The sequence below is a fragment of the Planococcus citri genome, chromosome 5 (genome assembly GCF_950023065.1).
Source record: "Planococcus citri chromosome 5, ihPlaCitr1.1, whole genome shotgun sequence".
Classification (NCBI taxonomy): domain Eukaryota; kingdom Metazoa; phylum Arthropoda; class Insecta; order Hemiptera; family Pseudococcidae; genus Planococcus; species Planococcus citri.
The window spans coordinates 28,721,671-28,735,201 of NC_088681.1; the positions used below are offsets into that span (position 1 = coordinate 28,721,671).

The window sequence follows — 13,531 nt, forward strand, 5'->3', positions numbered from 1 at the left end:
ATCCTCGGTGCTAAATAATTTCACGATACATACGTTATAAAGTTAATCAGGTCAAAAAGATCTTTACTGCATTAATATAGGTGATGTAAAGATCACCTTCTGCAGGTGAATGTATCACATGTTATCGGAAGAAAAATTCGTTTATCGAAGATTTCATCAATTTTTTTAAATTATATGTACATGCTCCGAGGAACCCAACGCCGACAGTGCCGACACTGATAAATATTAAATGAATGCATTCTCGATGCGACTCCCTCCTCCTCCACTTCCGCCACTTGATGTTTGTGAATTGGTTCGCAGAACTTGACTAAAATCAATGTAGGTAGTAGGTACTAGGTATACATATTTTGTGGTCTTAGAGATGGATCCTGACAAGAGAAATGTCTCAACCCATCACAAAAATTTTTGAAGCCGACAATGGAGAATTAAATCGAGCTAGGACCATAAAATACACCAACACCAGCGAAAATTTTCAAGTGCTGAAATAATTCATATTTCGATTAATGGCGAGTTTTTAAAAACTCAGAGGATCATTTTTCATGAAAAAAAATGAAAGGATCAAAAATATAATCGCTGGAAAAAATTTTGGATTTGAACTGGCACCAAAAAATTTTAAAAACATGCGCCTAAATTGATCAAAATGCATTCTTTAAAATCTCGTTCAATTAATACCTCACGTTCGTTTAAAGACTCGTGGAACACACTTTGCACTCGTTTATATATGTAATCAGTTAATCACACACTTGATACACGTTGTTCAAACTACTATTATCTTTCGAATAATCGCCAAATAAAGATATGGATTTTCACCTAACTAATTGGCGGAAACAGATTTCGAAAATTCATCCATACATTGTATGGGTATTTGTGCCTAAATACACCTATCTTATAATCATTCCATATCGTATTTTCTAGATGGAATATTCGTTATCTTAATCAATGTCGAATGTACCTATCCGTACCTAGGTACCTGTTCGGCTGTTTCTAACGAAATGTATGTTTTCTTGGTATTTTCTTACGTAGGTATAGGCCTAGTTATGATGAAGCTGATCGTAATATCGAGATAATTATACTGAGTACCTAATCATTTTTACAGATGTGTCGGAATAGATGTGTTCTCGTGAATTTTGGAAAGAGTAGGTGTTGACGGATATCTGTGAGCTGAAAATTTATCAAAATTCGTATCACATTCGATAATATAGTCGTAAAATTATTTTTGTATGTAGGGTAGGTGTCTGCTTATTCTCGGTGATCAGATTTTTGGTCCAGTCTCGATCGAACTATTTCGTGTGATTCATTTGTCATCTTATGATTTCAATGTAGAAAATCTGCTGTGAATGTAGAACATAACTAAAAAATCGATATCCATGTCTTTTCTTATTTGAGTGATTGGTTTTGTTTTTAGTGTTGGAAGATTCAAAAAAGAATACCAAAGTAAGTAGTTAGTAGATCAATTTTAATTGGTCAATTATGGTATAAGTAAATAAATAAAATCCAAACGATTTGAAAATTTTTTAAAAATTTGAAAATATTTCTCCTTTTTTTTTTTTTTTTTTTTTTTTTGTTGTACAAACTGATCAATTAACGGGCACTTATTTCAATTCTTAGACCTCCTTTTTTGTGACTCAAAAGTCCTCAAATTTGATCACATTTCTAAAAAAAAAAAAATTGGTGAACAAGTACAGAGGTTGGATTAAAATTTAAAAAATGAGCCAATCACTTTACCGTTGACTTTTTTCAAATTCGAGAAAAATAGGTGTCCAAAAACGTATGAAATTTTTTTGATTTTTCGAAATTAGCGATAATGGTTCAAAAATGGTCATCACTATCTTCCAAAATATTTTTTCCAGAACAAGTAAGGTGGGGGCTACTGCGAAAAAACGATTTTTTTTGAAAACTGTCCCCTCTTTGAAAGCTCATATCTTCTCTTCAGGGGCACATTGAGAACTAAAATTTTTTGTGTCCAACTTTCAACTCAAAATGAACATCTCTGCTGAATTTGGTCAAAATCTGCTCACTTGTTTTGAGGGTGATTCACCCAAATGGACATGGACTTCTGCGATAGAAAGTTCGAAAAAACACTTCGAACGAACGAGCATCAAAATTCAAAAGAGGGGCGTTTTTTGCTCTGGAGTTTAGAGAGAGGGGTGGATTCTGTGAGCACTAAACCCGAAAACCAACTTAGTTTTTTGATCGACCTTTCCAATCCTCACATCTGGGACTTCAATTTGGCTTCAAGATGAAAAAACACGGTAATGTTGTGTGGCATCGTTTGTTAGGTTTTCAGAGGCACTGACGAGCTCAAATTTCAACTTTGTTTTTTGATCGCAACCCTTCTAAATCTTACCATTGTCCACAGGTAGGTACGTAGATCGCAATTTCGTTCAAAATTGAATTTTTCTAAAAAGGTTGATACTCCGAACTTTTCTTTCCCATTATTTTTTCCGATCGAATGAGGGGGGATCGTTTTTCAAACCTCAATGATCTATAGTGTTAAATTTATAAGGAAATTTTTCTCTCAAGTAAATAATCTGCCACTTCTTACAAAATTCTGAATAACTTTTACATGCACTCCATTATGAATGGAAACTTTACGACAATCAGAGCTCAAAGTTGCACAATCGAATGCAACTGTCCGTTTTATCGAATATTACGAATACCAAATGACACATGAACTAATCAGCCAGAGATTATGAATTTTCCAAGAAATAGAAGTAGGTATAGACATTTTAAAGATCTTGTACGACGGTAAATTTCTGTCACTGGGTGTCCATTATCGCACAATACCTCCATAAAATATTTTGAACCGATGTAGCTCTATAAATGTAGGTAGGTGAGCTACATGTAGGTACGTATTTGTGTTAAAGAAAACGTGTTTATATTGATGTGAGTTTTAATTTGTATACCTACCAAACCAATATGTAGGTAAGTCATAAATGTGTATATGTGACCCGCTCTGACAAAATCGACCATTTCGACAAAATTTCAAAAAATGTTTTTTTCTCAAAAATCTGATCTTTCAACCCATAAAACTCATTTTAAACGTCATTATTTTGGACACTTTTTTTGTCGAAATGGTCGATTTTGTCAGAGAGGGTCACATATGTATTGTAGACAGAATGTCTGGGATCAGAATTTGCAAAAAGCAGGAAATCGTGTTTGAAGAATTTTGAATGGTGTAATTTTTCCACGAGAATACCTATACCATACACATAGGGATTGTTTAAATCGTTTTCACGAAAAATTGATTTGATTTATTGATTAAGCTACATTTTTTTATGCCATCTATTTCTTTGAAATAAAAGACCTGTTTAAATTTGTCACCGATACCTATTATCAAAATTTTATACGTGGGTCATGCCACGTCAATTCGACCAAGAAAAGTGGTAAGGGGGGGGGGGTCGGCGATTTTTTTGAAATTTTTCCTGTCGAAAGGGCTTTTCAAGGGATGACTAATTGCACAAATAACAGCCCCTAGCCCTTTTTAAAGGCTGCTAGGGGGTGTCAAAGTTTTCAGTGAACTTGAAATATCATCCATTTCAGCAGTGGATTACTCAATAACCACGATACCTACCAAAATGGAACTTTTCCCAATTATAGTTAGGGGTTTCGATAGGCTTTTTGGTGATATCATAAAAATCAGTGTTGCTACTTTTTTTCGTACGAAAAATCAGCTCGACAAGTTTCAAAACGTAGTTTTCATATTGTTCCGATTCTCAAAAATTCTGAAAAAATATATTATGGACAACTTTTTATGCTAAACGACATATCAAAAAATTGGGATGGCGTTATTTCGTAAAGTTAATTTTAAAAATTAAAAGTTTTCAAAAAAAAAAATGCGATTTTTTAATTTAAAACATAGAAAAATTTTGATGGTGAAGTTGACCAATTTGACCCCTGTTTTTACGCAACCGTTGAAAAAGTTGAAAAACCCCTTTCACTCGATGAAATGAACTCATCACAAAAAAATCAAAATTCTGAGTTGAAAAAATAAACGAATTTCAATTTTTTTGCTGTGAGTGTCATTTTTATTAACTTTTTCATGAAATACGTCAGAAAGAGGTCAAAATAAGTCAACTGAATAAAAAACTTTTTTTGATGTAGGTATGGAATTGAAAACAGAATTTTTTGGAATTTTGATTTTTTGTTATAAGTTCGTTTCATCGAGTGAAAGGGGTTTTTCAACTTTTTCAACGCATATATGTATATAGCCCAGTCAAAATGCAATTTGACCCAAACATAATTGCGATCAAAGGTTTTTTTGATGAATATTGTCTAGGGTGGTATGCTGAACAACATACTAAAAGTCCCCGCCCCTACCCCACGAGCTAAGCTCCCCACAGTGGATCAAATCCCCCCAAAATCAGTTTTTCGTCCAAAACTCCTGAAATATTGAATTTTGAGTGAAATGAGTTCAATGATCATTTCATCTCCTCTCCGATACCTATCAAATGAGCTATCGACCAACTCCCTAGCCTTAAGAGGGGTGGCGCTACGATCCCTAAAAGTGACGTGATTTTAATATCTACGAGTAATTTACATTTTATGACTTGGGACTTGTAAGCTGTTCTAATTGATAAAATGAAGTCAAACTTGGGGAATGGGATTCTTTTGGGAGCTAGAGTTGACCTCTAGAGTCTGGAGGGTCAAAGTTGAAAATTACAGAAAGGTTATTTTTTTGGAGAAGCATAACATGACCCCTAATGGATGAAAAGGGTCCAAAATCATACCATCGGTCAGTTCCCCATTGTGATCAACATATTAAAATTTCAGCTTCCTGGGTCATCCCCACCCCATTCAAAGCGAAATCAAGGTGAAAATCCCCTTATTTTGCCCCTATTTTCGATTTTTTTCTTATTAAAAGGAGTGGGGAAACGTACATAAAAATAAGAGTTAAATGGGTCAACATCATCAATCAAACCTTTTTTTCATGTTTTAAATCAAAAAATCGCATTTTTTCGTAAACTTTCAATTTTTTGTAATCGATTTCACGAAATAATTACGTTTTGAAACTTTTCGAGCTAATTTTTCGTACGAAAAAAAGTGGCAACACTGATTTTTATGATATCACAAAAAAACTTTTCAAAATTCCTAACTATTGGGAAAAGTTCTATTTTAGTATCTAGGTATCGCGGTTATCGAGTATTCCACTGCTGAAATGGATGATATTTCAAGTTCACCGAAAACTTTGACACCCTCTAGCAGACTTTAAAAAAGGCTGGAGGCCTGTTATTTGCGCAATTAGTCATCCCTTCAAAAGATTTTTCCACAGGAAAAATTTCATAAAAATCGCCGACTTCCCCCCTTCCACTTCGTGGTTGAATTGACTTGGAATGACCCACATGGTAAAATCACGATACCTATCCATCATAAGGACTAATGAGCATAAAAACATACTTACTACCTATGAAAGAAGTCGTCATTTGCACAGTGTTCAAAAATTAATCGGAAAATATAATCCTACAATAGCTAATACCAAAAATGCACATTTCAGGTGCTGATCTTTCCATCCATACCGTATAATGGAATCCGCCAGTGGAATTTGTGCAAATAGCGTAAGTGTAGGAAGTTCTCAGCTACTATTTACTTACCTATTGTCAACTTTGATGAAATCCTACTGCGATTTGAGCACAGTTTATCCAGCTGATCGAGGTGCAGAGATTATCCAGTCGAACGATGAATTTGATTTCATCGTTGTCGGAGCTGGTTCTGCTGGATCCGCATTGGCCAATCGATTGAGTGAAATAAGATCCTGGAAAGTATTATTGATAGAGGCTGGACCAGATCCGCCGGTTGAATCTGATATCCCAGCCATGTTCGTTTCACTTCTGGGTGAACCAAAGTACGATTGGAATTACAAAGTGGAAAAATCAGAAAAAAGTTGCCGAAGTATGAAAGGCAATCAATGTCTTTGGCCTAGAGGAAAATTCTTGGGAGGTTGCAGCTCGATCAATGCCTTATTATATGTACGCTGCAATGCCAAAGATTACGACAACTGGGAAAGTTTAGGAAACCCTGGATGGAGTTATAAAAACGTTCTGAAATATTTCAAGAAGTTAGAGATGGCGAATTCGGAGTCAATGGAGAAGGAGGCTCATGGATACGATGGTTATCTTCACGTAGAAGATTTTCCAGAAGGAGATTTACTTGGTAATAAATTTGCTAGAGAGTTGGCGATAAAATTATATAATGAAACAGGGTTACCTTATGTTAAGGATATGAACGCAAATCAGAAAACAGGGATTACTGTAATTCCAGGAACTGTGAAAAATGGCGTTAGACAGAATACTGCCAAAGCTTATCTAGCTCCTATTAAAAATAGAAAAAATTTATCAGTAATGAAAGAAACCTTAGTCACAAAACTATTAATTGATGCTAATAAGAAAGTTTACGGTGTCGAAGTACTCCGAAATAATGTTTATAAAAAAATAATAGCTAAGAAAGAAGTCGTATTGAGCGCAGGGGCACTGAACTCACCGCAGATTCTAATGCTTTCGGGAATCGGTCCACGAGATCATTTGAAAGACTTGAATATTTCATTTATAAATGACTTGAAAGTCGGTTACAATTTACAAGATCATATATTTTTGTTCAACTTATTGGCTAAAATAACTTCCAAAGAATTCAAAGAAGTTTCCCCACTCGACCTATTATATTCGTATTTGACTAAAAGGACTGACCTGGGATCTGTTACCATTTTGAACACGATGGCATTCGTTGACACTCTGAATACAACGGATGATTATCCAGATATTCAAATACATCATATGAGTTATCCTGTTAAAAGTGACTTTCTGACTGCATTTTTGAAAACTGCCAATTTTCATGATGAAGTTGTCGAGAAATACGTCAAAGCAAACGAGAAACATCAATTGATTCAGTTCCTGCCAACATTGCTTAGACCAAAAAGCCAAGGCAGAGTAATGCTGAACAGCAATAATCCATTAGACCCTCCCAAATTCATCGCTGGGTATTTGACCGAATTTGATGACATAAAAACTTTTATAAGAGGGGTAAGAGTAATTCTAAATCTCACAAATACTGAAACATTCAAATCATGCTGCGAATTTGTTGAAATTCAACCTTATAACGATTGCAAAGATTTGAAGCGATCGTCAGATGAATATTACGAATGCCTTATTCGTAACTTCGTCCAAACTGTGTATCATCCTGTGGGTACTTGTAAAATGGGTCCTAAAAGCGATAAAGATGCTGTGGTTGATCCCAGACTCAAAGTATACGGTGTTCAAGGTTTAAGAGTTGCTGACGCTTCAATAATGCCAAAATTAGTTAGTGGAAATACCAACCTTCCTGCGATTATGATTGGCGAAAAGGCTGCAGATATGATAAAGGAAGATTGGCTCGGTAAGTCCAGTCGTAATGAATTGTAAAAACATGTCTATTTTATAAGTGCATACCAATGATTTAGTTGAAAATTTTGTAAATTTCTCTCTGTTGTAATTTTTTTCACATTTATAATACAATATGTTTTCTCGGATTCTTTTTCAAAAGATGAAATAAGTCGATGATAGGTAAAATGAACGTACGTAGTTACGTACGTATTTGCAATTTCCTGACACTTGTGTTTTAGTAAATTGTTGCAAATCAACATCAGTTATCTTTTAAATTTTCATGTTGAAAAAAATGCAAATAAAACCAACAGATAATTGATTGGAATTCTTCCAGCTCAAATAGGTAAATCATTTAGGCAAAGTAAAAAATAAAAAATAAAAAATAAAAATTATAATCCAAAGATTGATATGGGTACGTACCTAATATCTACCAAAGAGTATCCCTGGGAAAAATAGGTAAAAAGAAGTCTTACTTCCGAATTTTGAACTAGGTACCTAACTAGTAGAATTTGCTTCATTCCATCTTTTCTGGAGGGGTAAGGTGTACACTACATAGCGATCTAAAAATTTTGTTACTGAAGTTCTGAGCTCCAAGAACCGACTTCCAATGGATAATTTCAAAATCCCAACTGTGGGTTTGTTAATTTCACCGTTATTACAAACTACTTTTTTTCAAGGTTCAAAAATCATTTGAGAAAAGATTTCGATGAAGACCACTGAATTGATCAATTCTTCAAAATCATGATTCTCGGGCCAGTTTTTTAAATAATGGGCACGAACTGTAGAACAAAATGAAATCCTAGGTATAGGTACTCAAATGATAATAATGCTAATATACATATATTTTATTGTACGTAAGTATAGGTACTTGGATACACGAAGACGAGGCTAAAATAGGTAGGTACTAGGTACCTAGTCATTAATACAAGTACATATTAGGCCAATCGATTACACAATAGGATTCATTTGCATGATTTCTGATCAATCTCAGAAAAGGGGTTAGGGTACGGTGGAATACCTAATCTTCTGGCACCAGCTTGAGTAGCCCTGTTTAATGAACCTGAGATAAGGGAATCGGAAGAAGTCGTATCCCACACCTCAACACTCTCTGAAAAAAAAGGTAACAACATCAATCAAAAATATTTAAGTTCAATACTCTACATTGGAGCTTTTTTAGTACGCTACATACCCAAGTGGAAAAATTTGAAGTCCAAACAGTTCCATACCACTGCAGTGTTGCCAAGATTTTGCGTCACAACAAGTTTCCCAAGTATATTACCAAGCACTGAAACCATACGAGAATGGGTAATAAATAAGTAGGTATAAAATCTGATTTAGAAAAATTATTCAATTTTTACAAACCTTCATGAGCATAATTCACTGTATATTCTCCTGGATTCGAAGAACGAATGTCTCCAGTAATTTCGAACGATATGGGTAAACTAAAAATTGAAGTAGGTAAGAAAGGTTGAATTATTACAGGAAACTGTATTCTGTACTTTTTGAACAAAGGAGCAATTTACAAATTCCTTCGGAATTTTGAATAATCAATAATGTATTCTCAAATAAGTAAGTACTCACATGGGTAGTAAAAATTGTGTTTTTATGCTGGGCTTGTCCTCTGTTTTGAAATCAAATTTGTTGGATAGGCATCTCACATACGTTAATGGCGAGTTCCCCAGCACACGATGCGTATACCATTCTTTTTCAGACTTCGAACGATGAAAAAATTATGATATTTCAATTGAGGAGGTGGATAGCAAAACGCAATAACTCCATTTTTGTTTTTTTTGGGAAATTAGGAAAAATTGTCAGGAGGGGAAGGGTGGGGGGTCGAGTTCCGAAATTGGTGTCAAATGAAAGGGGAAGGTGCCACAAATAAAATTTCCACTCAATTTCAAAATTTCGGTCACCTGGGTAAGCACAGTGAGGAAAAGAAAAAAAAGTTATTGCGTTTTGAACGCAAAATTTTTTTTTTGGTGTTTTTCTGCAAAAAAACGTATTTTTTATTTGAAAAAATTGATGTTTAATCGAGAATTTTCGATAAAAAACAATTAAAAAACTGGAATGTGAAATTCAAACAATTCCTGTGTGTGATATGGCATTCAGAGAGTGGCAACGAAAGCACTATTTTTTTAAGTAACTCTTACCCAACGATTTTCAGTACCCACCCGATGAAAAAAAACAGTGTTACCACATCTGCGCAACTGAAATGTATAAAAAGTAGTGGAGTTATTGCGTTTTGCAAACAAAATCTCATTTTTCAGTGCATTTAGCTCTAAAATCAGACTTGTTTTCCTCGATTGCGCTATGATATTCAACTGATGGACAAAATCTGACACCGGGAATGGATTCGCCGTTGAATTTTACATAAGGATAGATATCAAACTCAATTTTCGTAATTTTGGAGTTATTGCGTTTTGCTATCCACCTCCTCAATTCAGATTTTAAAAATAACAATACCTATATGGGTTATTGAATATTTCACTTACGCCTTCAAAGAGAGAACGAGGAATTCCCTTTACTTCAGGACACGAGCCAAAAAATGATCCAAAGGTTGGCTGCAAGTTTTCATTGTTTATTACTGCTGCACTTCCATTATAAAACACTAAAAAACAGATACAAATTGATAAACTGAACTTCATCATGGTGCAAAAAATTATAGGCAAGCCCAGATGGCTCTAAAATGAACAAAATAATCTGGTAATTGAAAGAAACTTCGAGCTTTTCCAAGTAAGCACATCAAGAATAACCCATTTCAAGCACTAGGTACTGTATTTATAGAAGGTAAGATATTTTTATTTCAAAAAAAATAATAACTCGTTACTCGATTTCAATCTTGAGTGTTTCTAAACACTCGAATGTAAGTAAATTGGATCAATATTAGAAATTTTAAAAAAAATTCTAGGACTTTCGTCCAAAATTTTCTCTTTACAAAATGATTAAATGAATCATTTTTATGTATTTTGGGTAAATTTTTCGAGTGGATAAACATTAAAAGCACAATCTATCGCATAAACTCTACTATCAACTTCTTCAATCTTTAAATAGGTATACCTACTTATAGTATCAACAATAATTTTGCAAATATACCTTCAATAGATTCTCTTTCAAAGCGAAACGAAAAACAAACAATATGAAGAATAAACCAAAGAAATTGTGACAAATTCGAAAATGAGACAGAAATTTTTTCAAGACCCAGATAATATTGAATGAATTTCTTATTTCAGTCTTTCCAAGAATGAGGTTGTATATGAAAGCTCACTTCCACATTTCTTTCAGGTAGGTACGTAAAAACCTACCTACAATCCTACATAGGCTATTAATATGTTCCTTTTCTTACTTATAATACTGTTGCATGCATGTACCACCAATATACATATAAGTACAAAGGAATTTGCAATCCGCCTCGAACAAATGTAATTTATCCGTCAAAATTATTTAAGAAAGTAGTTTGTAGAAAAGATTTTCAGTAATGGTTGTAAAGGTGGGTAGGTAGTTGTAAATCAAGCGTAATTTTGGAACTCGGTTGAAAGTTGTTTTGCAAAATACTACCGAGTGTAATTAACATTTAGAAGACAACGTTGAACTTTCTTTAAAGATTTGTAGCTACGTTTTCCTTTATCAAACGTGCAACTTTCCGTGCACCGGTATTAACTGGTCGAGTAAATACGAATCGCTGCGGAGAGGTGAGAGGGAGGGGAAGTAGAAATGCGAAGCTTTTGAATATCCAACGCCAGCCACTTCGTGTGCTGATGGTGATTCTTCGCGTGCATTTTATCTCATTACAGAAGGTGTGTTTTTGTCGTTATTCGTCTTCTATTGTTGGTTTTACGAACGCGATATTATTGCTATTAAACATGGCCAGCTACTCGTTGTATATTTAATTACAAGAAAACTTCACCTGGGGAATTCTTGATTGTGTTTTTTATTTTGTTGAATTTCATATTTTGAGACTGTAAAATTTGTTGTGTTAAAATATTTTTATTTAAGTATTTTTTTTACACAGATTTTGCATAATCTGGATTATGGATTGTCAAAATCCTTTTTTTTTTAAATCCATAATCTACCGGGGTAGTAGATTATGGGAATGGATTTTAGATTTTACTTCATCAGAATTGAACTGACAATCCACCCAGAATTCAGATTATGGATTCTTGTAAAATCTGTGTAAAAAAATAATGAAAAAAAAACATACTTAGTAGGTATTATTTTTAATTTAATTTACCTACCTATTATTAAAATTTGGAGTTAATACTTTTACTTTTAGTTTAATTTATTTTGAAAATATTTTTTTTCAACTTGATATTTTAATTGAAAATGCAATGTAATCAAATTGATAAAAATAAAATAAAATCATATGGAGCAGGTCATTTTTTAAGGTACCTACGTACCTACTTATAGCACTTTGAAGGTGGGTATCTCTATCTACCACCCAGAGCTGTGAGACTGAAACGATACTGAAACTGGAATCGATTAAATCCCGATTCAAAATTCAAATCCAAAATCGAAATCGTTATTTTTCTTGATTCCAAAATGGAAAATTTCCCAGAACCAATATAATTCATTCGAACCTGAAAAAAACCTGGAACTGAAACAAAACCGTTTTGGTTTCAGGATTTCAATTTTTGATCTTTCCCCCAATAGGGTGCGGGGTGATTATGAATTTTGATAAATTATCGTCATTTTACATCATTATCATCATTCATTCAGATTATAATGGCAATTACATACTCTGAAAATTAACCCTTTCGCTCCCGAAGTCACACATATGTGACATACTGGAAGTCTTCAACTGCCCGACGTCACACATATGTGACATCGTTTTCATTCTCTTCTAGGGCGATTTTATCTGTATTGGGCTATCAAAACGTTTCAAGTTGTACACCATTGGGCAGTGTATACCCAGACAAGACTTCCTGTGGTTTGGGTCGACGCAGTGTTACCAACATCCAGTAAAAAAAAATATTTTTTTTTCTTGATTTTTTTTTTTTTTTTTGTTACAATTTTGATTCGAATGGTAACTTTTATGTTCCGAAACAGCTGTAAGTGATTTTAACGTAATTTTCGAGTTGATAATAACAGCTGGAAACGTCTAATTTTCTCATACTTACGTGTTGAAAAAAAAAAGAAACTGATTGAATTATTTGTAAAACAGAAGTATTTTGCAAAAATTGAATTTGCAGTACTAAAATAATCATAAATAAAGTTGTTTCAACTTGAAATTAATTATTATTTCTATGAAAACATAATTGTGACTCAATTTTAGGTTATGGTTGCCCAATGTCACACATGTGTGACATGGGTCAAAAAAGGGGTGGGGAGCATCGCTTTGACAAAATTTCACATTATCCTATCTCTGTACACCATTATAGGGCAAAAAACGTAAAAAATTCGGTTGGGCCACAGGAAGCTTTTCCATATCAGCTGTCGGGAGCGAAAGGGTGCAAAATATGCATTTGAAACTAACTAATTATACCATCGGATTCCTCATGTCAAAACCCCCCATTTCTTAGCCCCCATGCAGGGTCCATTCGTTAATTTGGGCTTAAAATTGGTTGGAATTAAATTGAAAATCCCAAAACCTGAACCGATTCATCCTGAAACCGAAACAACTTTTTCAATCATTACATATAAGTACTTACCGCCAGGCGGGGTCGCTTTGATTTGGCGAGGGGACTTCGATAGCGCTTATTTTTCTGCACATTTTGATCTGTGGAGCGAGTAAAACGTCAAATTACATAATGGTTACACTGATGGTGAATTGATAAGATAACGGTGTTGAGTTGGTAAATAATCATTTTCGTCCCTGCTTTTAATCGAGTTTTTAAAAAGTGGTAATTTTTAAAGATTTTTCATCCCTCAACATAAGTTGATGTTATAGTATTTTCAGATATGTAATAGAACATTGGCTGATAGTCTATCGTAAAGCTACACTCCTTGGGAAATATCTCCAAAAATTTTGAGTTTCTAGGTTGAGGTGCCTCCAATCCTTGGCTCATTGTTCTCAGTGGGACAGTGGGTAATGGGTATGTTATCAATTTTTCATTTTTGAGGCTAAAAATTAAAAATTTAAGTTTTGAGACTAAAGTGAAAATCAATGCCATTTTCAGATTCAGTGTGAAATTTCATCCCATTTTGATAGGTCGCAAAGGTATTTTATTGAATATCTAAAAATT

General features: G+C 34.0%; 1 protein-coding gene and 1 long non-coding RNA gene across 3 annotated transcripts; one reads left to right on the top strand and one right to left on the bottom strand.

The window, feature by feature from the left end:
* The first annotated feature begins 1,257 nt into the window (after positions 1-1,257).
* On the top strand, positions 1,258-7,498 carry LOC135848080 (glucose dehydrogenase [FAD, quinone]-like). 2 transcript variants are annotated; one of them, XM_065367856.1, is made up of 2 exons: positions 1,258-1,434; positions 5,495-7,498. In XM_065367856.1, exon 2 carries the CDS (start codon positions 5,523-5,525, stop codon positions 7,389-7,391), a length of 1,869 nt encoding a protein of 622 aa, XP_065223928.1. In that variant the 5' UTR covers positions 1,258-1,434; positions 5,495-5,522; the 3' UTR covers positions 7,392-7,498. The 2 variants fall into 2 exon arrangements, with proteins under 2 accessions (XP_065223928.1, XP_065223927.1); XM_065367855.1 differs by lacking the exon at positions 1,258-1,434 and adding an exon at positions 2,792-2,925.
* Positions 7,499-8,176: 678 nt separating this feature from the next.
* On the bottom strand, positions 8,177-10,111 carry LOC135848094 (uncharacterized). Its single transcript, XR_010559312.1, has 5 exons — positions 9,845-10,111; positions 8,934-9,064; positions 8,715-8,794; positions 8,542-8,637; positions 8,177-8,460 (listed from the first exon to the last, which is right to left on the bottom strand). It is a non-coding gene; the product is annotated as an uncharacterized LOC135848094 (long non-coding RNA).
* Positions 10,112-13,531: the final 3,420 nt, after the last annotated feature.

What these genes read in the sequence shown, in the direction of transcription:
- LOC135848080 (XM_065367856.1), top strand. Translation starts at nt 5,523, where the DNA reads ATGGAATCCGCCAGTGGAATTTGTGCAAATAGCGTAAGTGTAGGAAGT.